Here is a 27,169-nt window from a genome sequence, read left to right as displayed (position 1 = left end):
CTTTTCAACAAGTCACCCAGTTTATGGCAGTTTGTTACAGCAGACACAGGAAATTAACAGAGTCTGGTAATTTCAAATATAAAAGTTTTCACTATGTAAAAAAAAAAAAAATAATAAAATAAAAAATAAAAAAAACAGAGTCTGGGCATCCTGTTTCACCAGGATGTAACGTCCCATCCCAGAGACCAACTTCGATCATCGGAAGGGCCCAGGAGCCCGCTGCAGAGCCCCTCCCCAGCCCTGTCTGAGCACGAGGAAGGATGACAGCGCATGGAAGCTCAAACCCGCTGAATCTGTGTGTTCTTGATACACAACAGACAACTTGATTGTGTTCGAAGGATGCTGCGGAAGCAGCTCTTACAGACTGATTAAGAGAAAGGTGGGAGCACGTACTTCCCCTTCCTGCATAGGCACTAACCAAACTGGGCGGGGAGCTCCTGGTCTCTGGGGTGAGTCTCCCTCCATCCTGTGGAGGGCATTCTCAGACCCGAGACCACCACGCGGCCAGCTGACCATGCTGAGGACAGCGGTGTTCTCCGAAAGCCCCCACCTCTAGAGTACTCTGGCCCCTAAGTCAAACGTGAATCTGATTCAGCCTCCGCTCAGTTATCAGTTAGCAAGAAATACCAAGGAAAACATGAAAAGATCCCAAGAGGGTGCAATCAGCAAAATCCTGACGGGAAGTCCCCAGAGAAATGGGCAGCTTTTCGCAGCGCTGCCGCGTGAGGGCGCACACTTGGCCAAGGAGAGGGCTGCGCCTGGGGGTCTCCTCAGGGGTCGCGTTCATCACGGTCAGCCTGTGCGTTTACCACGGGGTTTCCTGTAGTGTGTTCTAGCCAGCAGATGTTTTTGTTTTCTTTAGGGAGACTGAGCCCAGAGCAGGGGTCCCCCACCTCCAGACTGGTACCCCAGTGGGTGCCCCACCACAACACGCCTCGGTCTCGAGCCGCTTCAGGGTCTTTATTGCCAGCAGGGAGAGGGGCCAGCCGGGCAGGCCGTGCAGGTGGGCCCGTGGGGACCTCCGGAAGGGCTGCGGCGGTCGACAGTGTTCCGGACAGTGGCTGCGCCCGGGACACCCAGCGGGTGAGGGGGTGGGCGGGCGGTCACCAGCACAGGACGCCAGGACAGTACTTGTCAACGAGCCCCTGGTAGTACGGCCGCAGCGCGGCGACGTCCGGCAGGCTGGAGCTCTTGGTGTAGAGGTCGAACTTGCTGCAGCACAGGGACGGTGGCCGTGAAGCCCCCGAACCGCCCCCCCAGGCACGACCGTGACCGTGACCGTACCGGCCCGTGAAGCCCCCCGAGCCGCCCCCCTCCCGGGCACGACCGTGGCTGTGACCGTACTTGAATTCCTGCACCCAGGGCAGCATGGCCAGGTCCTGCTCGTTGCACAGCTGCTGGTAGTCGCCGAACTTGTGCCAGGGGTAAAAGGAGTGGAACCGGACGATGTAGAAGGCCTGCGGGGGCCAGGCCTCAGGCTCCGGGCTGGGGGGCGGCGGGCCGGGCGGGGCTGGCCATGAGGGGCGGCGGGGCGGGGCTGGGGACGCCGGGCCGGGCGGGGCTGGAGGGCGGTGGGCGGGGCGTGGGGACCGCGGGCGGGGCGGGGCTGGAGTGGGGGCGGCAACGGGGCTGGCGGGTGGGGCTGGGGGGCGGCGAGCGGTGCGGGGCTGCGGGGACTGCGGGGACTGCGGGGACTGCGGACCGGACGGGGTGGAGGGCGGTGGGCGGGGCTGGTGGGCGGTGGGCGGGGCTGGTGGGCGGTGGGCGGGGCTGAGGGCGCGGCGGGCCGGGCTGGTGGGCGGCAGGCGGGGCGTGGCAGGGGGCGCGGCGGGCAGGGCGGTGCGGGGCTAGACCTTGGCTCGGTCCCCACCCCCCTCCTACCTCCGGTGGGAGGGCGAATTTGTTGAACTTCATCATCCGGTACATGTACTCTGTGGGAGAGGGCGGGTCACCACGGGCACCCAGAGGGGCAGCTCCAGATGGTCCCCGCCGTCCCCGCCCCCAACCGGCCTCACCGTCATGGCCCCAGGACATGAGGACGTTCTCGAGCCCACAGTGAGGCTGGTACATGCCAAGCTCCGTGCTGCAAGGGGGGACGGAAGGGGAGGGGCTCAGGAGCAGGACCCGGAAGGGGGAGGAGGGAGGGGGACCACGGCGAGGGAGGGCAAGGGAGCCGCACCTGTACAGGGGGTGCTGGAGGTCAGGGTTGGCCTGGAAGGTGCAGTCACGGAAGACCACAGAGGCCTGGGGACGGCAGCCGACTGGGAAGGTGTCTCCGACGACTGCCCACTGGGGACGGATGGATGGGCAGCCTTGGGTGGACGTAACTGGCCTGACCCCCAAGTGGGTGTCCAGAGCCTGGAGCGGAGACTGCCCCGGGCCCTGCCCTGCTGACCGCCCTCCACCCCTCTCCTCACCTGGGGCTCCCCTGCCAGAGCCAGGACCTTCCCCAGGTCGTGCAGGAGCCCGACGAGGTGGAACCAGTCTGAAGGAGAGGGAGGGACAGGGCAGGCTAGTGGGGTGCAGGGGCCGGGGCAGAGGCACAGATCTGGGGCTGTGGGGGGACGCAGGGCCTACTGGGAGAGGGCCAGACCAACCCTCCTTCCCCAGCACCCGTCAGGGCAGGTGGGGAGCACACCCTTGTCTGGATGGGCCTTCCGGATGCCCTCAGCCGTCTGGAAGGCATGGAAGGAGTTGGGGAAGTCCACGTCGGGGTCTGACTCATCCACCAGCCCGTCCAGCATGTCCACAGCCTCCATGACAGTCATCCTCTTATAGGAGAAGCCCCCGAACTGGGCATGCTGGGCCAGGAAGGGAGAGGTCAGTGTGGTCCCAGGGTCAGCCCTCAGGGCCTTCGTTTAGGAGTCGGCCACCTACCTTCCTCCTGACGAAGTCCACAGTCTGCCGAGTGTGCATAAGCTTGTAGGTGGCAAAAACACGGTCCAGAAGCGGGCCAGACTGCAAGCCAGAGGGTCAGCCAGGCAGCCCGCCAACCCCTGCCCTTGACACCCAGGGGGCCACTGCCTGCCTCTCCCAGGCCCCAAGCTGTGGACAGGGTGGCCCCTGGAGCTGTGTGAGGGGCCAGGGCAGGAGAGGTGGGGCCGGGGAGCGGTCCTCACCGTGTAGTTTCGGAAGCTGTCCTTGTCTTTGGCTGCTTCTGGCTCCATGTCATGCTGGGAGACCAGGGGAGGGTCTGGGTCCTGGTAGGGTGGGGAGGAGGGTGAACCCATTTCACCAGGAAGTCAGCTCCAAGAGGAAGGGAGGACACCCCATGGGGGCCGGGACTGTTGGATGTGGAGCGGCAGAGAGGCGGTGGGCACCCCAGGGCACCGGCGCGTGGCCTTGGCGAGCCCGAGTCAAGACTTCCGGCCCTGAGTCCTTATCTGCTGAGCGGATGCTGGGGATGTCTGCTCCGAGGGTGATGCTTGGCCGTGGCTACACAGCACCCGCACCAGAGTCTCCTTCTCAGGACGCAGGTCCACAGGGAACCCAGCGTTTGGGCCCGTGACCTCTGCCCTAGATAGACCACGGCCGGGAGGGAGCCCTTTGACCCAGATGAGTGGGCCGGCAGAAACCCTCTGGGCGCGGGGCACGGGGTTGCCCTGCTTTCCCTGAGCACGCAGTCTGCGTGGGCCGGGGGTACTCACCGCAGCCACCTTCATCCTGAGAGAGGCACAGCTCCACGGGCCCTCGTGCCCGTATATATGCCCACAGGTTACATAAGTGACCGGACACCACCCAGCCCCTTGGCCTTGGCCCTCGGTAATGAGTGACCATCCACCCTCCTGCTGGCCTCTGAGAGTTAATGTGTCAGCATAGCACCCCCTCCCCCCGCCCCCAGCCAACCTCCACGTCCCTGCAGCAACTAACCTGCCCCGGAGGTTGAGGTCGCCAGACTCCCACCCCTGCCAGGAGCTTTAAACTCCTCCAGGACGCTGCCCCTCCCAGCTCCCTATCTTCCCCAGGCACCTGGGAGTGGGACGGGGCGGGGCTTGTTTCAGAAAACGCTATTTTGACATTTTTGACAGAATATTTATTTATTTGGCCAAGCGGGGTCTTGGCTGCAGGGCTCAGCAGTTGCAGTGTCCCGGCTAGGTGCTCGATGGCGCGTGGGGTCTTGGTTCTCCGCCAGGGTCCTTAACCATGAGAGCTCCAGAGAAGTGCCCTTTGACACTCGTTCAGAAGGGATGAAGACTTCATTCATGATTGTGAGATGGGAGAGATGTTCACATGGTCTGCTGGAATACAGCAAGGTCAGCTGGGGTTTCGCAGCCCTGGGGTGGGGGTGGGGGACTGGGCAGGGGTCAAGGGAAGGGGCAGCCTTGCTAAACCGACTTGACAGGATTCTCTCCAGGGTGGGATTCTTGCTAACACTGGGTGAGGCTCATGGCTCAGAGAGGCTCAGAGGATCTTTGCCAGGCTCTGAGGCTGAGGCTGCATCTCCAGTCAGGGCAGAAATGAACTCACGGCCCGGGTCACTCAAGGGCCAGGCTCGGCAGGACACACAGCAGGGCCTCACAGCCTGGAGCTGATGACGGTGTCATCAGAGAGGGCTGAGGCCAGGGTGCAGTCTGGGCCAGGAGAGGGCAGTGGGCCAGGGGTTCTCCACGCGGCTCCTCCTGCCCTCCTGAGAGTCAGCTGGGGGTGCTTGGCACCCCGTTTAAAACGGCGGAGTGCTCTCAGCCCTGTGAGCCGCGGCGCCTCCAGCACTCTGCGGCCAGGCATCCCTTGTTCTCTGTGCTCCTGAGGTCAGTCCTCCGCTCCTCCACGGACGTGTCAGTCTCTGGGTGGGGGCTGATGTTTTATTCACTGTTTCTACAAGTGCTCTGCAAATATTTGCTTCAGGGATGGAGAGGGGACGCCAGGGGGGAGACTGGACCCATCACCCCAAAGCAGGTTGGTCGCTTGGACTGAGGGAAGGAACAAAGGGCCGGCTGGTGGGGCTGGTTGAGGGCGGGAGACAGGACAGGACCGAGAGGCTCTGGCCGGAGCGGGAGCAGCGGGAGGGGGTGGGTGGGGTCCCGGCGGGCGTCCCCCAGGTCTCGAAGCAGGCGATCGGACAGGTGGCCGGGACATGGCCTGGAGCTTGGAGGCCATATGGACACCAGTGTGATGCTGTGACCGTGACAGGCGACCCAAGGAAAACGGCCCAAGGCTCAGGGAGCACCTGGGGGGCCGCCTGGCTCAGGGAGCACCTGGGGGGCTGCCTGGCTCAGGGAGCACCTGGCGGGGGCTGCCTGGCTCAGGGAGCACCTGGTGGGGGATGCTGGGCACCACGGCCCTGGGGGCCGCCTGGCTCAGGGAGCACCTGGGGGGGCGCCGGGCACCATAGCCCTGGGGGCCCGAGGCTCAGGGAGCACCTGGGGGGGCGCCGGGCACCACAGCCCTGGGGGCCCGAGGCTCAGGGAGCACCTGGGGGGACGCCGGGCACCACAGCCCTGGGGGCCGCCTGGCAGGCGGTGTTGCCTCATGGAGGCGCCGTGTGGGGCCGTGCCCCCTCCCGGCGAGCACCGGGCACTGCACCGCGGGGACTTTGCCCAGGGCCGGGGCCTCGGGGGGCTTTGCCCAGCTGAGCTCCTAACTCCCCGACCCAGCCTTCCTGGGGCCTCCTCTTCCTCATCCCGGAGCCCGTCTGGCCCTCACGGCCCACCCTCCCTGCCCGCTCTTCCGACACCCCTCAGTGACCACAGGCCTCTCCAGCCCCGGCAAGCGCCTATTCCGGCCTCCGCACGGCATCCAAGCTGCGGTGGCTGCCCTCCGTCCACCCCCTGAGCCGGGCAGGGACCAGCCCGGGCTGACCTCCCGTGGCCTGGCGGAGGGGAGAGGAGCCACGAGCCAGAGGAGTCAGCACGAGGATGGGGAGCGCCCACCCGTGGGGCGTCCAGCTCAAGATCTGTGGGTGGGCACTGCTGTGCCCACAGGCCCGGCCCTGCTCCCTGGCTGGAAGTTGGTGGTGCTCCCTTCACTTGGTGGCTGAAAGGCTGACGCGGCAAAACGTCGACAAATTAAGTGCTGCACGAAAGGCCTGCTGAATCAGGGAGATCGCCCTTCTGAGCCCCTAGACCCAGGCGCCGGGACAGAAGGCCCTAGCTCCCAGCATGTAACTCCTCCCCCAGCCGCCAACCTGCCCACTCCAGACTCCGCCTCTGGCTGACTTGTCCACTGATAGCTGGGGCCTGGTCCCACTGGGTCCCCGCGCTGAGCAGGGGGCGCTCAGGGAGCCCCTGTGGGCTGTGGAGCCCTGGCCCTTGGTCGGCCACCCCTACGCACCTGGAGCTAAGGTTCTTCCAGGCAATTCTGGGAGAACTGCCACCCCCACCCCACTCCCACCCTGCTCTGCCTAGCTCCAGGACCCCTCCACCCTCTCCCCAGCTGCCCTCAGGGAGTGTAGGCAGAGGTCTCTGTTGCTACCCTGGACCCACCTGGAGCAGAACAGCCCAGCCCTAACCCTACCATGTCAGGACGAGTGGCCAACCCAGAGTCCCTCTCTCCCGCAGCCCAGAGGAGGCCTGGTGTGCTCAGGTCCCCGACGCCTGCCCCATGTCCTCGGGCAGACCCTCTCCTCTGTGCCCTGTTCTGGCATCTAATGTTGCCAGCCGCCTCCTCTCAGCCCCGACCCCCAAGTGTTACCCTCTCTCAGTGCAGAGCCCCTGGGTGATCAGACCCTGCTGGGCCCCCACGTGGGCCTCTAAGTCCACAGTGATTGGAGGCTGGCTGCTGCAGAACGTGACGGGGGAGAGTGGGGCAGGGGTGTTCGCTGGTGCCTGCACTGCCCTTCGAAGGGCTTCTCTCTGCAGGCGCACTGGGCTGGGGGCTCAGCTGCAGCCCTGGGGATGTGGTGCAGCATCCCAGCTGGGACAGCCCTGCCCCCCAGCTCAGCCATAGCTGTGGGGACTGCTGGGGTCCACGGGGACCGAGTCCCGGGGGCCGGCCGACCCGACGAGCTGCCACAGGCGGTGGCTGAGGTTCTGCACCTGGCAGGTACCCAGCGCACAGCCCACACGCAGGAGCTGGGCTCTAGGCCTGCGGGGACCCAAGTGTCGGCGGGGGCCATTGCGGAGAGGCTGACCCCTGGCAGGGGCCAGGCTGGCACTCTTCTTGGGCTGGAGGGCCTGGTGCAGCTTCCAGACCGCGGGAAGGGCTGCAGGGTGCCGAGGCTGCGAGCCACTGGCAGGTGTCCGGGCTGGGGGCTCCCTGCACAGGGAGATGGAGGAAGTAAACCCAGTGGTCCAGCCTTTCAGGGAAGCCCACAGCTTTCCACAGCCTGGAGCAGGCCAGGGGAAGCCCACAGCCCCCAAGTCACTGGCCAGCAGGCCAGGGGAAGCCCACAGCCCCCACGCCATGGGCCAGCAGGCCAGGGGAAGCCCACAGCCCCCATGCCATGGGCCAGCAGGCCAGGGGAAGCCCACAGCCCCCACGCCGTGGGCCAGCAGGCCAGGGGAAGCCCACTGAGCTCAGGGCTGGGGTTCTGGCCCTCAGCCATCTCAGCAGCCCATTCAAGGGCCGGGCAAGCAGCTGCCTGACTTCCCTGGGCTACTCTGCTCAGGACTAAGTTACTCCCTTCCCTTGGGGTGGGGGAAGGTGGGCAGGTGTGGGAAGCCCCTTAACCTCCTCTCCCACAGCTGACCCTCCTTCTGAGGGGTCTGCTCTGCCAGTGGGGCAGTGGGCATGCCTTAGATGAGCAAGCAAAGAAAAAGGAGCCGTCTGCCCTGCGGGGGGTGCCCAGGGCCTGGGGCTGGATTTAGCATGTGAGCCCTAGCAGTCGAAGCGGGTTTCCCCCAGTTCGCGGTCCTGGGGCGGCGGCGGGGTGGGGCCTTCCGGAGCATCTGATTTCCTGCCCCGGCAGCCAGGGTGGTCTGAGACCTGCTCACCTGTGTCGCGTGGGCGGTCGGCTCCGGGCCAGGCCGAGGGACAGCGCGCCTGGGAGCTGTAGGTAGAGGAGGCTGATGCAACCGAGGGTGACCGTCAGGAGCCGGGCCATGCGGGCGGGGCCGGAGGGGGCGGCGAGCCGGGCAGGTGTGGGGGGCGGCCCCAGGCCCGCAATGCTTCCGCGGGCACCTCGGGGCGTAGACTGGAGCCGGTCGGTCAGTTGGCGAGGGTCTCCGGCAGGTGGTGCGGGCGCCTCCTCGTCACTTTGTGCCCAGAGTCTTGCAGGTGCCAGAGCCCCAGCCCCTCCCGGGCTAAATAGTCTCCCAGGGGGGCGGAGCCGGACGCGCCGGCTGGGCGGGGTCCCGGCCCTCCCCACCCGGACCCCTACTGGGGCCGCTTCTGGAGACGGGGCGGCGGGCCGGGGACCCCCAAAGCCAGCGTCGCCTCCGCCACCTTCCGATGGGAGACCCTGTCCCTGGGCCTGGAGGGGCCGAACTGTCCAGGGTGAAGGAGAGGGTGCTGCGGGGTGTGGTCGCAGGGTGGATCCCGCCCACCGCCCTGGGGCTTGCCCCCAGATTTCTGAGCCAGTGGGAGGCGGAGGCCAGCCAGAGGAGATTCTGAGATCCCCTCCTCAGTGAGCGCGCAGCAGCTCTGTTCCTGAAATCTCCACCCACGCCCCCTGGGGGCTTCCCCGCTGACTCCGACAGTAAAGAATCCGCCTACAATGTGGGAGATCTGGGCTCGATCCCTGGGTTGGGAAGATCCCCTGGAGAAGAGAAGGGCTACCCACTCCAGTATTCTGGCCTGGAGAATTCGGTGGGCCATATAGTCCAGGGCATCAGACACGACTGAGCGACTTCCACACGTTTCCTCCCATTACTGAAATATTAAATGGTTTCTGCAAGGAAGTTAAATAGGCAAGGACTCTTAATTGCCACCCACTGTGGATCCCTTTCCCAGGCCAGGATGGGTGCTGCTGTTTTACTTTCTCGTCTGTGCGTTTTTGGGGGGGTCTGTGTCCTGTGCGTGTGCCTTATATACGCACACATGTCCATATGCAGGCAAAAACATCTGGAAACATAGAGCTTCAGCTGAAGCTCCAGTGCTGTGGCTACCTGATGCGAAGACCTGACGTGCTGCAAAAGACCCTGATGCTGAGAAAGACTGAAGACTGGAAGACAAGGGGACAACAGAGGATGAGATGTTTACACAGCACCACAGACTTGATGGACATGAATCTTTACAAACTCCTGGAGAGAGTGGGCAACAGAGGAGCCTGGCGTGTTACAGTCCATGAGGTCACAAAAGACAGACACGGCTTAGCAGCTGACCAGTAATGACCACAAGCAGAGAGGCTGCCACACTTTCCCATGCCTGAGCCCACGCTGACAAGGAGGTGCCTGTGACTTCACTGGGGGACAATTAGGTGATTTCCAGGCTTTCCAAGAGCAAGTGCCCTGCTTCGTGAGCTCAAGGATGTGTCCCTACAGGATATATTTGCAGGCATGGGGATTCTGGCTAAAGGTGAGTCCGTGTTTGTGTTGACAGGTGGAGCCAAACTGCTCTCCACAAGGCTGACGCACCGCCAGCTGATGATGGCCTTGGGGCCAGGGCTCCTCACCCCTTTGTCCGTCTGAGCGGGGACGGTTATCCCATCATGCCCCAGACATTTTTGATCTCCCGTGCATCTTCGTCTGTGTTTCCTCTTCTGTCTTACCACCCCAGTCTTGCTCACGCTGTGAGGTCATCATGAGTGTCCTGGTCACTCTCCCTGCCTCCTTCTGCACAGGCCATGGGAGCTCAACAAACACTAGCTGGATGAATAGATTAACAAGTGGGGGCCCCCGCCGCGTTACAAAGCTGGGTTTCTGTCCTGAGGCAGGTAAGGAAGCAGCAGCAGGTATTCTTGTTTCTATTTGTTTATTTTTACCGGAAGGAGGGCGGGTGATGTGATCACATTTCTGTTAGAAAAGTGGGCTTCAGCAGGGCAGTCAGTCTGAAGCATGGGCAGGAAGGATGCAGTGGGGGGGTGGGTGGGTCAGAGACGCAGAGCAGGGGTGGGGGGCAGACGAGGGGAGAGTGGGGGAGGGGTCGGCTACCTGGGGGACCTGCGGGCAGGGATGTCTGGCTGGCCTCCAGTGTCCCGGGCCGGGGGCTGAAGAGAAGGCAGAACTGGAGCGCCATCTGGGGAGTTTTGGAACTGGCACGTCTGTGGGAGGTGGGAGGGTGCTGGGCATCACTCTCAGACGGTGCAGAGAGAGGACAGAACCTGGAGTGGGAGGGGGACAGGCAGAGGCCCTGGGGCGGGCCAGCCTCCCCACCCCCTGCAGTGCGCTGTGCTCCGTGCCGCCAGGACCATCCTTCCAAAACGCAAGTGACCACATCCCTCACCCACCAACAAAGGAGAATTGGTGTGTCTCCTGGCGGGCCAGCGCTTAAGACTCCTCGCTTCCAGTGCCAGGGGTGTGGGTTTGATCCCTGCTTGGGGAACCAAGATCCCACAAGCTGTGTGGTGTGACCCCAAATTTTTTCTTAATTTCTTAAATTTACTTTACTTATTTTTCAAAAGCTTCTCAATTTACTCATTACTTTTGGTTGCTCCGGGTCTCTGTGGCTGCAAGCGGGCTTTGTCTAGCCGCGCAGCCGAGGCTCGTCCTCCCTGCGGCGGTCTCTCTGGTTGCGGAGCACAGGCTCCCGGCTCAGCGGCCTCATCACTGCGGCCGTCGGGCTCAGTGGTGTGGCGCGTGGGCTTAGTTGCTCCTCCGCGTGTGGAATATTCACAGACCGGGGATCGAACCTGTACCCCCTGCTTTAGCAGGTGGATTCTTATCTACTGCACCACCACCGAAGTCCCCCTTTTTTTTTTTTTTTTTTACTAAATAAAGGAAAAAGAAATAAAAATTCCCAGTCTACATCAGGCAGAGGAAAGCCTCAGCAGTGTCCGTCTGCATTCTTCCTCTCGAAACACTTGCTGCCACCGAAGGCCTGTTTCCCCCACAGCCCCTGGGCAGGTGTCCTCTGGCATCAGGGTGCAGCCTGGGAGCTTAGTTCACCCCACGGCTGCAGACTGGGTCAGAGACCCCTGTGACCCCGCTGCCTCTGCGGGGCACAGCCCCTGGTGCTTCTCGTCCGTGACTGTGCGTGTGCCACTCCCCCAGGGGAAACCCACAGGCCTCCCCCATGGTGCTCAGTGCAGAGCCACTTCTGGGGATGGCAGGCTGGCCACCCGAGCACTGCTTGGCCGTGGAGACAAACAAGACACAGCCCAGGGAACTGCAGGCGGCGGCGTGCTGGCGGCCGCGGAGGCATGCTTTGGAGAGTGTCCATGGGGCAGGAAAAGCCAGGGCGGCTTTGGCTGCGTAGACGCGTCTAGTGAGGTTTTGTCTGAGTGTCTCAAGGTGGGAAAGACTGAGCTTGATCCTGATGGTGAGGATCCTAGAGAGGGAAAGATGAGGCAGGGGCACCAACAGCAAACAGCCAGAGGAGGGTAGGGGGCAGGAGGGGCCGAGCCTCTGTGTAACTGCGGCCGGGGGGACGGCGGGGGGTGAGGGCCAGACTTGGGGTGACGCAGGTCTGTTTACTCTGTGAAGGAGGCCAGCAGGGCCATCTCTGCGACACTGGAGGGGGTGCCAGAGGCTTGAGGAAGCTGCAGAGTGAAGCGCGCTGGCCAGATGTGGGCTAGCTGGGCGGCAGGGAGAGCAGTGACCTGCAGCTGGGGCCGGGGTGTCACGGTGCGGGGTCACTCTGCACCAGCTGCTGCTACAGGCTGGAGGAGACGGGTGGGCAGGACTGTGCGTGGCTGGGATTTGCCAGCTGGGTACAGTGAAGACAGTCGGGGAGGTGGGGGCGAGGGTGTTGGCAGGGTGACGGGCACTGGAGCCATGCTAGGTGGGGGTGAAAGGACGGAAAGGGAGCCAAGGGGCCCCAAAACGAGAGGGTGCGCCTACTGCGGGTGGGGAGGCGCAGACCCTCAGGAAGGGAGGAAGCACCCAGAGGGGGACAGGTACAGGGTGCTAGCAAGAAAGCTGAGCAGGGGTATCATGCTCTGGAAGTGACCCTAACCCTACCCTTGACCCTAAAGTGCCTCTGAGACGGCTCAGGGAGTGGGCTCCTTGCAACAGGGCCCGAGGGTGGGGGAATAAAGGGGGCAGGGTCCCCACCGTCTCTGCAGGAGAGCCTGTCCTGGGCTCAGGGGCCAGGCCAGAGGGCTTGCCAGGGACGCTGCCTGCCCATGCAAGAGCTCAGTGGCGTGGCAGTGGTGGCCAGGACCTTTTGGGATAGAAGTGAGAAAAACCAACTTCAGACAGCCGGGGCAGAAAGGAGGGGTTTTCATCCCAGGACTCAACAGCAGCTGTGAAGAGGCTGTGACAGGCCTGTGCCCGGGGCAGGGCGGGGGCCCAGTGGTCTCCTCTTTCAGCCCTCTCTGGCTTGGGTTTTCGGGGCTCCCACTTGTGAGGGCGGGCAGGACCGTCAGCAGTCTGCTCCTTCACAGGTTCTTAAAGTGCCACACTCATCCAGAAACGAGCTCCCCGTCCCAGCGAGTCAGCGGCAGCCCCGAGGCTCCCCCCACCGCGTGACGCCTCTCCTAGTGTCTGCCCGAGACCCTGAGTCCCTCCTGCCCATCCGTGTGGCATGCAGGGCCCGAGGGTGGGAGGCACTGCTGGGAACCTCAGCAGGGCAGCCTGCTCCCTGCTTTTCACAGCAGGGTGTGCGGCGCGCTGTTCTGAAGAAGATCAGCCCTGGGATTTCTTTGGAAGGAATGATGCTAAAGCTGAAACTCCAGTACTTTGGCCACCTCATGCGAACAGCTGACTCATTGGAAAAGACTCTGATGCTGGGAGGGATTGGGGGCAGGAGGAGAAGGGGACGACAGAGGATGAGATGGCTGGATGGCATCACTGACTCGATGGACGTGTGTCTGAGTGAACTGCGGGAGATGGTGATGGACAGGGAGGCCTGGCGTGCTGCGATTCATGGGGTCGCAGAGTCGGACACTTAGCGACTGAACTGAACTGAACTGATGTTAAGCGTTTCGCCTCACTGAGACCGGGCTCCCGAATGGGGCCAGAGCCCTCCTCAGGCAGGAAACCCCAAGGGCAGGCCTGACTGGGCCCCCTCCCTTGCCAGGATGGCGGCGTCCGGGACGTCCCAGGGCCCCTCCCAGTCCCGGAGGCCCGTGCGCAGGACTGCGCCTTCCAGTCTTCCTCCGGGCTGACAGCGCGGGCGGGGAGACCCTGGGAGCCGCGCGGACCCGAGACTGAGAGCGCCCGGGGCAGGACCCGAGACCCCACGACCTGCGAGGGCGCCGCGGCCGCGGGGCGCGCTCCCACCCGGGCCGACCGGGCCTGCGACCCGGAGCCGCCGTCCCTGTCACCGCCTGGGGGCGGGGAGAAGCGGAGCCCCGCCCCTTGGTACGCGGCCCAATAAGGGTGCGCCTCTTCGGGCTCCTCCCACCCGGGGCGAGGCCCAATGAGGGCGCCCCGCTCTGGGCCACGCCCTCCAGGGGCGGGGCGAGGGCGCGCAGGCGCACGGCGCGGCCGGGCGGGCCGGCGGGCTGGGAAGATGGCGGCGCAAAGCCTGGCGGCCGCCGCAAACCTACCCCGGAGCGTCCGGGGCGCGCGGGCCGGGGCCGGGGCCGGGCCATGAGCGCGCCGCCCTCTCGTGCCCGAGCCGCGGAGCCCGCCCGCGCCCCTCGCCATGGCGCGGCTCGCGGACTACTTCGTGCTGGTGGCGTTCGGGCCGCACCCGCGCGGTGAGTGCCGGCGCGCGGCCGCGGGCCGAGGGCCGGGGGCCGGGAAGGGGCGGCGGGGCGGCCCCGGGCCCGCCGGGCACTCGCTGCGCCGGGCCTGCCACCCGGGGTCGGGGGTCACGGGGGCCGGCCTCCCCGACGTGGGCCGCGCGGCGTGACGGGGCGGGCCGCGCTCGCCGGCCGCCGTCAGGGCAGAGGCGGCCCGGCCGCGCCTCGGCGTCGCCGGCAGGCGGGAGGGCCCCGGGCGGCTCGGCCTGCGCCTCCCAGATGGGTGGGACGGGCTCCCTTCGCGGGGGCCGACCGCCGGACGGCTCTGCTTCCAGGGGCACGGGCCGCTCAGTCAGCTGCAAGCCCCTTCTCTGACCCCCGGGGCCGCTGGCCTGGAGCCTGTGGCCCCTGTGCCGTGTCTCAGGCCCAGGAGGCTGGGGGGCGTGCAGACAGGGTTGGGGCTCAGGGACTGCTTCTTGGAGAGGCGGCGTTTGAGCCGGAATTCGGAGGACATCGGCAAGAACTGTGGGGAGGAAAGAGAAGAGTGTTCCTGGCCAGGGGCCTGCCCGCCAAGCCTGGGTGAGAGCGCGGCCTGGTGCCCGTGGCCGGGGGCTCCGTGTCTCGGATCACCACCTGTGTCTGAGAACCCTCCAGCCCAGGGGGTAGGAAAAAGCCTGACGATGACATCAGCACCGGCCGTGGAGACGTCGGCGTCGGGGAGCGCACTCGGTGTGCCAGGCCCTGCTCTGCCCCTGCGTGCACGAGTGCGCTTCCTCCTCCCGGCAGCCTGCGGAGGGCTCCGTCGTCGCCCCCATCCGTACACTGCAGTCCGGGCAGAGGCTGAGCGCCTGGTCTGAGCCACTACAGACGGAGTGGGACCCGCGCCCTGCTCGCCCAGAGCCTCGCTGCGGCTCAGACCCCAGCTGCAGGAGGGCAGGCGCGGCTTTGGGGTGGTGGGGACGGCTGTGTGGTCAGGTTGGGGCTGAGCCTGGAGCCTGAGGGTGGGGTCAAGACCCCCATTCTACCCTGCTTCTTGACGCCCTGGCTGCCGCTGTCGCCCTCCTTGCCTTGCCTCTCCTGGAGCCTGCGCCTGCTGGACCCCACCCTCCTCACTCCCTCTCACACAGCGGGCCTCTACCCGTCCTGTCCGCCTGACACCCTCAGTGTCAGGGATGGCGTTCTGGGCCCGGACCAGCCGTCCTCGCGTGCAGCCTGCACGTGGAGGCTGTGAGTGCCCCACAGGCCAGACGGAGAGCTGTCTTCTCCAGGACACGTGGGGTGGGGCAGCGAGAAGGCTGTGCCACCTGCGGCAGGGGGTGCGCAGGGTCTGGGCCGACCGGGCTGGGTGAGGTGCGGCCCCAGCATGAGGGTCCCAGGACTGCATAAGCAGTGTGGGCTTGGGGGCTGAGGTCGCCACAGGCTGTGCGGGGAGGCTGAGGAGGCAGAAGTGGGGGGAGGCATGCTGATGGTGGCGGCAGCTGGAGTGCGTGTCAGGGAGAGGAGAGGCAGCCTCGGTGGGCTCCACGACAAGCTGGCTGGAGCCACGCAGGCGGTGGGCACCTGCGGAGTGTGTGGCCTCTGAGCGGGACAGGGGAGAAGGTTGGTGCCACAGTGCCTGTCACCTTGAGTGACGGGAAAGAGTGAGTCTTAAGATGTCCCCTGCAGTAGGGCTGGGGGCCGTGGAACCCCCTAACCGCTACCTTCTGGGATTGGAGCTGGCCACCTGCTGGCTGGCCACCTCGCCTCAGGGCCTTCCTTGGCAGGACTGGTCCAGCCTGTGAGGAGCCAGCCCCCAGGCTGCAGCAGAGGCGTGCAGCCTGAGGCCCCGGCCTGGCCTCTCGGTGCCTCTGTGACCTCGGGCCAGTCTTTCGGCCCCTGCGCCGCTGTCTCCTCTTCTGGTGGCGGGGTGAGTCACAGAGGCCTCCCCGCCAGCTGCCGTGAGCACGGGGTTGGGGGGGGGGTGATGCACACATGCCACGCTCACACAGGAAGCTCCAGGAAGTGACAGGTGTCTTGTTAACACCGAGCCGCACATGTGTGGACGCTCGTGGCAGTGGGCGCCTTTGCTGGAGCTGGAGGGCCCCTGCCTGCTGGCAGGCCTCGGCCTCGAGCCCAGGGCCATGGGGCCTTTGGGTTCAGTGGAGAGGGCAGGCATGGTGGGGCCTTGTCCCTGCCTGGCACCTGGACATCTTCCTTGCCTGAGGGAGTATCCTGGTTTTGTGGGGCTACCTGACAGCAGGCTCTCGGTAGCAGGGCAGGGAGGGGCTGGGGTGGGACCTTTCCATTCATCTCAGAGGCTGCAGGCTCCTCTGCTGATGAGTTGGGGGCGCTCCTCACTGAGGACCTAGGTTTAGCATGTTTTACAACCTGGCCCAGCTCTGGGGACATCATGGGGGCCAGAGAGCCCCCCCATGCCCATTTCCTGGCCATGGTGGTCTTGTCTGAGGAGAGGGCTCTCCAGCCCTGGCCTCACTCCTGACTGCGCTGAGCTGGTCACCTCTCCCCACCCATGGCCCTGCCCCTCTTCTGGAGCAGGTCGGAGCTGTTTGGGCTGGCCGGGGCTGGGAGCCCAAAGGGTCCAAAGCCTCGGGTCAGAGCCAGGCTTGTCTGACCGGCAGGTTGGAGAGGCTGCGGCCCCTCTGCCGAGTCCTGCGCTGTGGCCTCGGGGGAGTGGTGGGGGGCCCTGTGTTGAGGTCTGGGGTGTGGACCAGCAGGAGGGTGCTGTCCTTCCGACGGCCGGGCTGGTCTCTGGGCATGAGCTCTGAGTGGGGGGGGTGGCCAAGCAGGCTGCCACCCTTCCGTCGCCTCTGCCCCCAGCACTTGCTGGCCTGGGCTGGCCCGGGCATCGGAGCCTGGCACTGGTGCCGGCGTTGCTGGGGATGGCAGACGCGCGCTCTGTGTCCCCCCCGCGGGGTTGGCTGCAGGAGGAAGCACTGCACTGCCTGTGTCCCCGGGGGCCTGTGTCCTTCCTCCGGGCCGCCCCCCCCCAGGCCTGCGGGGCCCCGCTGTCACGGGTGGGAGGGGCGCCTCCCTTCTGTCTACCCGAGGTGGGGCAGGAGCTTCCGCTGCTCGAGGTCCCGTCCCTGGCCTCAGGAACTGGGGTTGGTGAGGGTGCTGGGCAACGTGGCAAATACCCTCCATCCCCAGAATGCAGGCCTGCAGCCGTGCTGCACCTGGGCCCCTGTTGGCACAGAGTGGAGGTGTGGGCTGGGGTCTCAGAAGAGGGGGAGGGCATCGGGGAGGCCCGTGGCGCGCCCGGTGTGTTTGGGGCTCAGGAAGCTGCCCGCACGTCCCCCCAGGAGCCAGTCTGCCCGTGGGGGTGGGAGGAGCGGCCGAGGCTGGTTAGCCTGAGGGCCGCGGGTGCAGGATGGAGCTTCTTGGAGGCCTCTCTGGCTGGCAGGTGCCCCAGGAACCCCAGAAGGCAGTGGCTGGGGGGTGGGAGATTCCTGGGTCCCACCGCAGCCCCTGTTCGTGGGCAGGGTTCAGAGAGCTGGCTTGAGGAGGTGATGGTCGTTGGGCTGAGGCCTGAGGGCCAGGTTTGGGGCTGGAGGAGCTGGTGGGGGTCTGCTCACCGCTCCGCCGGCGCCCCAGCCCCCGCTGGCCCTCACCTCCGTCAGTGCAGGGGAGGGCTCTGAGTCTAGGAAAGCCTGCCCTCTGGAGGCAGAGCCTGCTCCGGGAGTTGATGCTCTGCATGATGGGGGGCCAGTGGCCGGTTCCTCTGCCTTCTGCCCGGGGAGGGGGCGTGGGGAGCGCCCTCTGCAGGCCGCCTGCCCCCACGCTGGGGGATGCGGGGCGGGGGGGTGGGGGTGGCAGGGGCTGCTGTCCTCACCCGCGCACCCCCTCCTCCTGTTGCCTCGTGGCAAGAACTGGGTGAGCCCTGGGTGCGGTTTGGGGCTGCACACAGGCTGGCTCTGGGGGCGTGGATGGGGAGGAGCCCCGTGCAGGGCCCGCGAGCCTGGGCTTGTTGAGGGCAGCCCTCAGGGTGGGCCTGGAGGGCCCGGGGTGTGTGTCTGTGTCTGTGTGTCTGGGTGTGGCGGCAACAGGCACCTGTTCTCCCCGCCCTGGCTTGTCTGCCACCTCGGTCGGTGTCAGTGGGGGAGGGGAGGGCAGCAGGAAGCTGAGGTTTTGTGAGTCAGTGTCACAGCTCTGCTCCCTCCCCAGCCAGCAGCCACCTACCTGCTGCCGGCCTTCTTCCTGGAGGGTGGTGGGCTCGAGACTGCAGCCCCGATCGCCTGCCCTCTGGGCTCCTGGGGGCTGCTGGGGTCTGTTTGCCAGCGCCCTCGGGTCCAGGCCCCAGCTGTGTCTGAGGCTTCTGGGCCCGTGTCTTGCAAGCCCGCAGGGGCTGCACGCTTCGGCTTTCCCGCCCTCCCTCTGCCCCTGCTCCTCTGCCGCCTTGGGCGGCAGTCGAGGCTGGTCTGAGCGGACGGCGGGACCTGCTTGAGGGTGGGACGTGAAGGTGGAGGGGTTTTGTCTTTCCTGCTTGAGCTGCTGCCTTGCTGGGTCAGAGACCCCTGTTCATCCTCCTGTAGTTCTGTGAGGAGAGTGGTTCCCTGACTGGGCCCGCATCACGCCTCCAGATTTGGCTCCGTGGAGGGTGGGCAGGAGGGAGGGGTCTCCAGCTGGCCCTGCCCATGTGGGCTGGGCTGGAAACAGTCCCTTGTGCCTGGAGGGGGTCTCTGGGGAACACGTGGGAGCTTGGAGGCTGGGGGTGCAGGGACATGCCCTTCCCCCAGTCCAGGGGGCCCAGGGCTGCACACAGCCGTGTGGTGTGTGCACGGTGGGTGTGCGTGGTGGCCCATGTGGGCAGGGGGCAGAGCTGTGCCCACCAGCTTCAGGGCTCAGGAAAGCCTTCCTGTCCTTCCTGCCAGCCCCACCCCTCTCTGGCCTTCTTCTGGGACCTTTGCTGGTCCTGTCTGCCTCTGAGGCAGCAGGAACACGCAGCAGTTGGGGGCCGTAGGCACAGGTGTTCCTTCTCGGGCACCCACATCGGTGTGAGACCTTTGTCGGGCTGGCGGGTGAGGGGAGGCAGGGCTGGGGGCCGAGGGCCTGAGCTTGGGGCCGCCCGTGGGGTCGGGAACAGCTCTCCCCTTCTGGAGCTGGCTCGCTGGGGGGCTCTGACTTGGGGGTGGGGCCAGGGGCTGAGGGTGGGCGGGTTGAGCTCCCCTTGCTGCCACCCCCTGGGCCAGGGCACCTGCACTCTGTTGTTGGTTTTTTTGAGGCACTCATAGCTTTACTTTTTAAAATTTCCAGGTCATTTAATTTTTTTTATTTGATTATAGTAAATATATAATGCTGTGTTTTCTGCCGTGGAGGAAAGTGAATTAACTATTCAGATGGTAAAGAATCCGCCTGCAGTGCAGGAGACCCTGGTTCAGTCCCTGGGTTGGGAAGATCCCCTGGAGAAGGGAGCGGCAGCCCACTCCAGCGTTCCAGCCTGGAGACTCCTGGACAGAGGAGCCTGCGGGGCTACGGCCTCTGGGGTTGCAAGGAGTCAATGCAACTGAGCCAGTAACACTACCGCAGTTTCACAGACTCTGCTTGCGAGGGTTACTGCAGGGCGCGGGGCCGCTTGCTGTGCGCTGCCGCAGGCCCCGGTCGGCTACCTGTTTCTGTTGGCGGTGTGCAGGCGTCAGTCCCAACCTCCCTGTGTCCATCTGCCCTGCCCCTGGCGGCCGTCGGCTTGGTTTCTACTCTGTGGGGAGGCCCGGGTGCTCTTGGAGACCCCGACCCACAGCCGGGCTCCTCTCCACGCCCCTGGTGGCCCTGGGCTGCAGGCTCCTCACACAGTCATCTTTAGGGACACCATAGGTCTGGGAGCTGGGCTGCTCTGCTGCCAGGTGAGGGCAGGTGGGAGAGATGGCTCCGCTTGGACCCTCGAGGCTCCTGTCGCGTGGGGTTGTGGGGCTCGGGCGGTGCCCTGACCCCTGCTCTTGTCCTCAGGGAGTGGGGAAGGCCAGGGCCAGATCCTGCAGCGCTTCCCGGAGAAGGACTGGGAGGACAACCCATTCCCTCAGGGTATCGAGCTGGTGAGTGGGGCGCCCCAGAGCGTGGGGCTGAGGGCTGGGGGTGCCGAGGTGGCGGGGCAGACGCTGTGGGCCCCCACAGTGCCTGGCCCTGCTGGGCACAGGGCGACGTCGCTGCCCTGGAGGGTGGGGAGTCCCTGTCACGTCCCTGCCTCACGATGGGGGGCCTGTCCCGCATCCCAGGGTCCTTGCCCCTACGGAGCGGCCAGAGGCTCTTCCCTCCTCCTGTGGGCAGGGTGCTGAGCTCCGGGAGGCAAGGCACTTGGGTGGCAGAGCCCACTGCTGGGCCTGGCCTGCGGCCCCTTGAGGGCTGGGGGCAGCAGGCGCTGACGGGTGGCCCGCCCTCTCTCCCAGTTCTGCCAGCCCAGCGGGTGGCAGCTGTGTCCTGAGCGGAACCCGCCCACCTTCTTCGTCGCTGTCCTCACTGACATCAACTCTGAGCGGCACTACTGTGCCTGCCTGACCTTCTGGGAGCCTGTGGAGCCCACGCAGGTCAGCCCGCCAGGCCACCCTCTGGCTGTGGACGCCCCCCCCCCCGCCCCCGCCACCATGCACGTCTCTCCCTGTCAGTGTCTGGTCCTGCACCCCACAGAGGCTGCACTTTCTAGCTTGCCAGGCCCGTCTGCGTCGCCTGGACCCCTGCCCCCTCCCCACTGGGCTCGGGGATGTGCGCGGACCCTGGCAGACGGCTTCTGTCCGCAGGAAGGTCCGTGCGCCCAGGATGGCGCCGAGCGGGATGAGGAGGCCGATGAGGGGGGCCCGGGGGCACTGCCCGCCCCGACGCCTGGCCCGCCCGGCCAGCTGTTTGCTCCAAAGACGCTGGTGTTGGTGTCACGGCTGGACCACGTGGAGGTGTTCAGGGTGAGGCGGGCAGCTGGCTCCCCAGGTCAGCCATGGGGTGCTCTCGCTGGCTGGACCGTCATCCCCAGCCTGTGATCCTTGCAGAACAGCCTCGGCCTCATTTACACCATCCACGTAGAGGGTCTGAACGTGGGCCTGGAGAACGTGGTCGGGAACCTGCTGACCTGCGTCATCCCCTTGGCCGGGGGCTCGCAGGTGAGTTGAGGGGCAGGCCGTTGCCTGCAGCCTCAGGCCCACGTCGTGTCCGAGGCCACGGGGTGGGGCCTGGAGGCCCTCGGGGTCCCGCCTGGTGGAGCGCCAGGCCTTGGACGCCCCCCTGTGTCAGGGCCGCTGGCAGCCGCCGCCCCCTGTGGCCCTGCCTGCTTCGTGTCCCGGCTCGCGCCTGGCTGCTCCCGCACCTGTGCGCTCTGCCCGCGTGCTCCGCGGGCGTGCCTGTCTCTGGTTGTCGGTGCCCCGTCTGTGTCCCCGCGTGTGGGTGTGTCTCACTGCCTCTGCCCGTCTGTGCTGTGCAGCGGGACTCTGGTGGGGGCGGAGCGGTACGCGCTGTTTGTCTCTTCTGCCCACTTAGGCCCCATCCTCACCCCGGGCTGGAGGCCCAAGGTTTTCTCTGGAGCGCTCCTTGGGCCGGCAGAAGCCGGGCTTGGCCTCTGCCCCTGCCCATCCCTGCCAGTCCCACCTGGGGGTCTCTCCGCCCCCCAGGCTCTCCTGAGGCTGTGGAGCCTGGGGCTGAAGCAGGTCTGGTCGAAGCAGCTGAGCCCTGGCCCCTCTCTCTGCAGAGAACCATCTCTTTGGGCGCTGGGGACCGGCAGGTCATTCAGACCCCGCTCAGCGACTCGCTGCCCATCAGCCGCTGCAGCGTGGCCCTGTTGTTCCGCCAGCTGGGTGAGCCTGGCCCCCCGCACAGTGCCCCCTCCGCCCGCCCGGCCAGTGGGCCAAGGCTGCCCTGCACGCCGGGCCCCTGAGCCCATCTCCCCGTAGGCATCACCAACGTGCTGTCCCTGTTCTGCGTCCCCCTCAGGCATCACCAACGTGCTGTCTCTGTTCTGCGCGGCGCTTACCGAGCACAAGGTGCTCTTCCTGTCTCGGAGCTACCAGCGGCTCTCGGATGCCTGCCGGGGACTCCTGGCGCTGCTGTTCCCGCTCAGATACAGGTGCCTTCCTCAGTGCCGCCCGTGGCCCCTCTGCCTGCCCCAGCCCTCGTGGGGCGGCCGCACTGAGCCCCGGCCTGTTGCAGCTTCACCTACGTGCCCATCCTGCCGGCACAGCTCCTGGAGGTGCTCAGCACGCCCACGCCCTTCATCATCGGAGTCAACGCCGCCTTCCAGGCAGAGGCCCAGGAGCTGGTGAGGCCTGCTCGGGGCCTGTCTTGCTGCTCCGGGCCGGGCTGACCCCGGGCCCTGCCGAGCGGCCCGTGGCCCCTGACCTCTCGGTCCCTTTGCTGCACAGCTGGACGTGATTGTTGCTGATCTGGATGGCGGGACGGTGACTGTCCCCGAGTGTGTACACATTCCTCCCCTGCCTGAGCCACTGCAGAGTCAGACACACAGCATCCTGAGCATGGTGAGGCGGAAGCGGGGCCGTGGTGGGGCTGCACGGTGGGCGGGGGGCCCGGGGCCTGGGGCTGGTGTGGCAGCCGGCCCTGGTTCTTGCTGCCTCCGCAGGTCCTGGATCCGGAGCTGGAGCTGGCTGATCTTGCCTTCCCTCCACCTACGACGTCCATTTCCTCCCTGAAGATGCAGGTGGGCGTCACTGCAGCTCTGGGCCCCAGCTGCTGAGTCCTGGAGGAGGTACCATGGCGGGGGTGTGGGGGCGGGCAGGAGGGTGGGGCGGGCACTCAGCCGCGCATGTGCCCCAGGACAAGGAGCTGCGCGCTGTCTTCCTGCGGCTCTTTGCTCAGCTCCTGCAAGGCTACCGTTGGTGTCTGCACACGGTCCGCATCCACCCGGAGCCCGTCATCCGCTTCCATAAGGTGGGTGCCAGGCAGGGCGCGGGTGGGCAGAGAGGGGTGCCCGAGGGCTGACTTCTTCATGCACCCCAGGCAGCTTTCCTGGGTCAGCGCGGGCTGGTGGAGGATGATTTCCTGATGAAGGTGCTGGAGGGCATGGCCTTCGCAGGCTTCGTGTCAGAACGCGGGGTCCCCTACCGCCCGACGGACCTGTTTGATGAGGTGTGCCCCCACCCCAGCCGGGAGGAGCCCCCCCACCCCATCCTGCCTGAGCCAGCCCTCCTGACTCTGCTCCGCACCCAGCTGGTGGCCCATGAAGTCGTTCGGATGCGGGCAGACGAGAACCACCCCCAGCGAGTTCTGCGTCACGTCAAGGAACTGGCCGAGCAGCTCTACAAGAACGTAAGGCGGGCGACGCGAGCCGTGGGCTGGTCTGGCAAGGCCATCTTGCCGCCCCGGCGGGGCCGCTCGCCCACCCTGCCTGTGTGCCCCCAGGAGAACCCGTACCCAGCTGTGGCTATGCACAAGGTGCAGCGGCCGGGCGAGGCCAGCCACCTGCGGCGGGCACCCCGGCCCTTCCCCCGGCTGGACGAGGGCATGGTGCAGTGGATCGTGGATCAGGCCGCCGCCAAGATGCAGGGCGCGCCCCCAGCTGTGAAGGCTGAGAAGAGGACCACTGTGCCCTCAGGGCCGCCCATGAGTGCGTAGCCGGGAGGGGAGCGTGCGTGTGGCTGAGAGCTGGTGTGAGGTCAGAGGCGAGCGTGTTGTCTGCTCCCCAGCGGCCATCGTGGAGCGGAGTGGCGGGCTGCATGGCAACAGCGCGCGCCGGCTGGAGGTGGTCCGGAACTGCATCTCCTACGTGTTCGAGGGGAAGATGCTGGAGGCCAAGAAGGTGAGGGGTGCTGGGCGCTCCATGTGGCTGCTCTGGGCCGGGGTCGCAGCTCCCAGAGGAGCCCTGGCCCTCCCCCCATGGGCCACTGGCGGGAGCCAGGCAGGCGAGAAGGGCAGGTGGACGCCAGGTCTGGGTCCCCCTCGCTCCAGCTCAGAGCAGCTGGACGTGGCCTGCAGGGGGGTTTCCTTCAGCGTTTAGGTATCAGAACGTGTTAAGGGTTTCAGTGGTTTTTCTCTCTCTCTGACAGGAAGCAGTGTAGACGTGCGTGCGTCTGTGTGTTCTGATTTGTAGGAGGTGGAGGTCACTTACCGTTCCACCCTGTGGCGTCCACTGGCGCTTCCAGCCTCAGGACAGTCAGCTGAGTCTGCCTCGTGGGTCGTGGCTGTGTGGTTGTCCGTGAGGCACTTGGTGCTCACACCAGCCCCTCACTGGGTTCCTGATTGTTTCAGAGGGAATGGTAGCAGCAGAGGTCCGAGCATAGCCCTTCTGAGCCTGCGGTGCTGAGCTGGCTGCTGGCACGTGTTGTTCTGGACACAGGGCCTGGCCGGCCAGGGGGTCGCCTCCCTCAGAGTGCCTCGGCACGCTGGCTGAGTCGTGAGCCGCATGTGGGCAGGGCTGGCTACACTGGAGCGTCAGTCTCTTTGGGGCAGTGAAGCGCCGAGGCTGGTGCAGACCGGACCTGAGTGGCTTCCAGCCTCCTCAGAGTGGAGAGCCTGTGCTCCGGCCCCACCTCTGGGCTGGGCCTTCCCCGTGCCCCGCTGCAGACCCGCAGGGCACGGTGGGGGTCTCCACAGGCTGGAGCCCTCCTCCCTGTGGTTCTGTCCGCAGCTGCTCCCAGCTGTGCTGAGGGCCCTGAAGGGGCGCGCGGCCCGCCGCTGCCTTGCCCAGGAGCTGCACCTGCACGCGCAGCAGAGCCGGGCCGTCCTGGACCACCAGCAGTTCGACTTCGTGGTCCGCATGATGAACTGCTGTCTGCAGGTGAGGCCAGGCTCCACAGTCTGCTGGCGAGGGATGCCGCAGGGCGGGGGTGGGCAGGGCTTCCCCAGCCAGCCTGCAAGGGGGCCTCTTCTGGCAGCGCGGCAGCTGGGAGGCCCTGGTCTGCTGCTGAGGGCGGCCTAGGAGGCCCCCGTGCAGAGGCCTCCTGCCCTCAGCCTCCTGGCAGCTCTGGGGACGGGTGCAGACAATCCAGGGACGGCGGGGAGGTGCTGCTCTTGGCGGTGGTGCCGGTGGGGGCGCGCTGGCAGGGTTCCCGACGCCCCTGGCTGCTGCAGGACTGCACCTCCCTGGATGAGCACGGCATCGCAGCTGCCCTTGCTGCCCCTGGTCACTGCTTCTGCCGGGTGAGTGCTGGGGTGGCCAGGCGCTTCCCCTGCCCGCTCCGGCCTGCCCCCGCTGACTCCCACTTGGCCTCTGCAGAAGCTGAGCCCAAGGGTGACGCAGTTTGCCTACAGCTGCGTGCAGGAGCACAGTGGTCTGGAGCACACCGCAGTTCTGGGAGGCCATGTTCTTAGCGGGGACGTGCAGACCACATCCGGGCCCTTTACCTGGAGGCTGCCTGAGGACCGAGACTCCTTCTCGTGTGTGTGGGGCTCCTGGGCCGGGGGGTGGGTGGCCTTGGCTCTGCTCACCTGTGACCCTGCGCGCAGGCAGGGGAGGCCCCCGTGCAGGACGAGCGCTCTGCCCTGGACGTGGCGTCTGAGCAGAGGCGCCTGGGCCCCACGCTGAGCCGGGAGAAGCAGCAGGGAGTTGGTGCAGAAGGAGGAGAGCACCGTCTTCAGCCAGGCATCCACTACGCCAACCGCATGAGCTACCTGCTTCTGCCCTGGACAGCAGCAAGAGCCCCTGCTTCGCGGACGCCCGGGCTGCGGCGAGCTCTCGAGAGCGCCAAGGCAACAGCGCTTGTCACCAACAGGTGGGGCTGGCCTGAGCGCGGGACGGCGGCGTGAGCCTCAAGGCTGGGGCTGGCGGCCCGACTGTGCCCTCCCTGGCCAGACATGGCGGGCAGCATGCGAGAAGGAGAGCTATGACACAGAGAGCGGGCTTCGAGGACGCAGAGACCTGTGATGTGCGCGGCTGCTGTGGTCCGCTTCATTCAACCGCTTTGTGGACAAAGGTACTGCACAGAGAGTGGGTCGACCAGCGACCACCTCAAGGGCTGCATGCTCATGGTGCCAGGTATGGGGCCTGGGCCTGGGGACACTCCCTTTGGGCGGGCGGGGCGCCAGGCCCTTTGGTTGTGAGAGCCGCTCTCCCCCAGACTCGTCCAGATGCACATTGAGACCCTGGAGGCGTGCACAGAGAGAGCAGAGGCTGCCCCCCAGTCCAGAAGGTGAGGGGCGCCGCGGGGCCGGGCCAGGACCCGGCCTGGTCCTGAGGCACCGCTTCCCTCCCCAAACAGCCCAAGCTGCTTCGGCCGCCTGCTGCCCGAGAGGAGTGTGTGCTGGACGGCCTTCGTGTCTACCTGTTGCCCGACGGGCGAGAGGAGGCGCGGGGGGCCGCGAGGCGGCGCCCCGCTGGCTGCGGCCGAAGGCGCCGTGGTTCCTCACCACATACCGGGGTCATCTTCACGCGGGAGCCCACCGACCCCTGGGTGAGCCTCGGGCTCTGCGCCACCCTGCCTTGCCTCCCTCTGCTCCAGCGTCCCTGGGCGAGCGCGGACTTTCTCAGCTCCTCCCCTCTCCTGCCTCAGGGTGGTGGGGGGGGTCTGTGGAGACGGGCTGTGTCTATCCCTTCCCAGCTGCCCAATAGCTCTGATCCCCCGAGGCGCCTTGTGACCCCCTCCCCTCCCTCTGACTCCTGCACCCGGCCTGTTCCAGTGGGGGAGCATTGGTGGTCCGCTCCTTCCCGGTGGCTGCGCTGACCAAGGAGAAGCGCATCAGCGTCCAGACCCTGTGGACCAGCTCCTGCAGGACGGCTGCCAGCTGCGCTCCTGCGCACCTTCCCAGGTGGGCAGGGGTCTGCGGGCCCCTCGTGCGTCCGCACGGTGGCGTGGCGCCGGCACCGAGCCTCTGCGGCTCTGATCTGTGAGCGGGCTGGGCGCCGCGGCGCGGGGTCTCCTGCCCGTGCCAAGTGCTGGTTGTCGGCGACTCCTGTCTCGTGTGTGATGCGCTGGGCCCAGATACCGCGTCCGGGTGCTGCGTGAGCACGCCCGGCCTGAACCACACCCCTGCGAGGAGGGGTGGCACACAAAGATTGGTTCGTCCGGTCTGCAGCTGCGTGTGGTTTGGGATCAGATCTCCGTTAGCCTGTGTCCTTGGGTTGCTCCCTCAGGCGTGTAGTCCGCTCTCTGAGATCAGAGGCGAGACTGAACTCTCACGGTCCCTGGTAAGACAAGCCACCTTCTCCGCGGGCCACACATCTGGCCAGAGGCTCTCACACTCACCTGTTAAAACCGCCTCGCGCTTCCGCTGATGCATGCGTGGGCGTGATCCCGGAGGCCGGGTCTGCCTTCTGGGTGGCCTGGGCCTCAGGCCCGTGGGCCCGTCACATTCTCTGAGGCCCTCCGTCTGACGCAGTTGGCTGCTGTAAGATGGCATTTGATGAGGAGGTGGGTCTGACAGCCTGAGCTCTTCCGCAAAGCAGCTGCACAAGCTGCCGGTACCCCCCGACATCGAGTAGCACGTTCGCAACTCACCCTGGCGTTCTGCGCCACACCCACGGCCGGCCGCCCCGTGCCACAAGGACAAGGGACCTTACCTTCAGGTAGCGGAGCTGCGTCCGCAGGCCGGCGCGCTGTGTGTGTCCCCGCTCATCTCATCGGGTGGCCCAAGGCTCCTCCCGCCGCCCAGGACCCGATCCGCGAGAACCTGGTGAAAAGAAACGCCAAAGAAGAACAATATATT

The 27,169-nt window shown here is 66.2% G+C and overlaps 2 protein-coding genes and 1 pseudogene across 3 annotated transcripts; 1 reads left to right on the top strand and 2 right to left on the bottom strand.

Annotated features, from left to right (window-relative positions):
* MIOX (myo-inositol oxygenase) lies at nt 940–3,716 on the bottom strand. Its single transcript, XM_018048982.1, has 10 exons — nt 3,648–3,716; nt 3,120–3,200; nt 2,878–2,958; nt 2,639–2,801; nt 2,418–2,485; nt 2,180–2,289; nt 2,016–2,083; nt 1,882–1,931; nt 1,345–1,457; nt 940–1,212 (listed from the first exon to the last, which is right to left on the bottom strand). Exons 1-10 carry the CDS (start codon nt 3,660–3,662, stop codon nt 1,104–1,106), a joined length of 858 nt encoding a protein of 285 aa, XP_017904471.1. The 5' UTR covers nt 3,663–3,716; the 3' UTR covers nt 940–1,103.
* On the bottom strand, nt 4,019–8,171 carry ADM2 (adrenomedullin 2). The gene is made up of 2 exons (XM_018048983.1): nt 7,872–8,171; nt 4,019–7,194 (listed from the first exon to the last, which is right to left on the bottom strand). Exons 1-2 carry the CDS (start codon nt 7,979–7,981, stop codon nt 6,876–6,878), a joined length of 429 nt encoding a protein of 142 aa, XP_017904472.1. The 5' UTR covers nt 7,982–8,171; the 3' UTR covers nt 4,019–6,875.
* Nucleotides 13,416–26,945, top strand: LOC108636123 (annotated as a pseudogene). The gene is made up of 24 exons (XR_001918147.1): nt 13,416–13,621; nt 19,547–19,632; nt 19,984–20,121; nt 20,332–20,490; nt 20,575–20,685; nt 21,267–21,372; nt 21,509–21,641; nt 21,725–21,833; nt 21,937–22,050; nt 22,152–22,229; nt 22,346–22,459; nt 22,529–22,657; nt 22,739–22,837; nt 22,931–23,135; nt 23,215–23,327; nt 24,156–24,305; nt 24,599–24,667; nt 24,744–24,908; nt 24,974–25,269; nt 25,344–25,502; nt 25,569–25,656; nt 25,726–25,933; nt 26,152–26,272; nt 26,910–26,945. The product of XR_001918147.1 is annotated as a myotubularin-related protein 5-like (transcript).

Source organism: Capra hircus, chromosome 5 (genome assembly GCF_001704415.2).
Source record: "Capra hircus breed San Clemente chromosome 5, ASM170441v1, whole genome shotgun sequence".
Classification (NCBI taxonomy): Eukaryota; Metazoa; Chordata; class Mammalia; order Artiodactyla; family Bovidae; genus Capra; species Capra hircus.
Note: the sequence above shows the minus strand (reverse complement) of the source record. Positions and strands in the feature narration are given on the sequence as shown.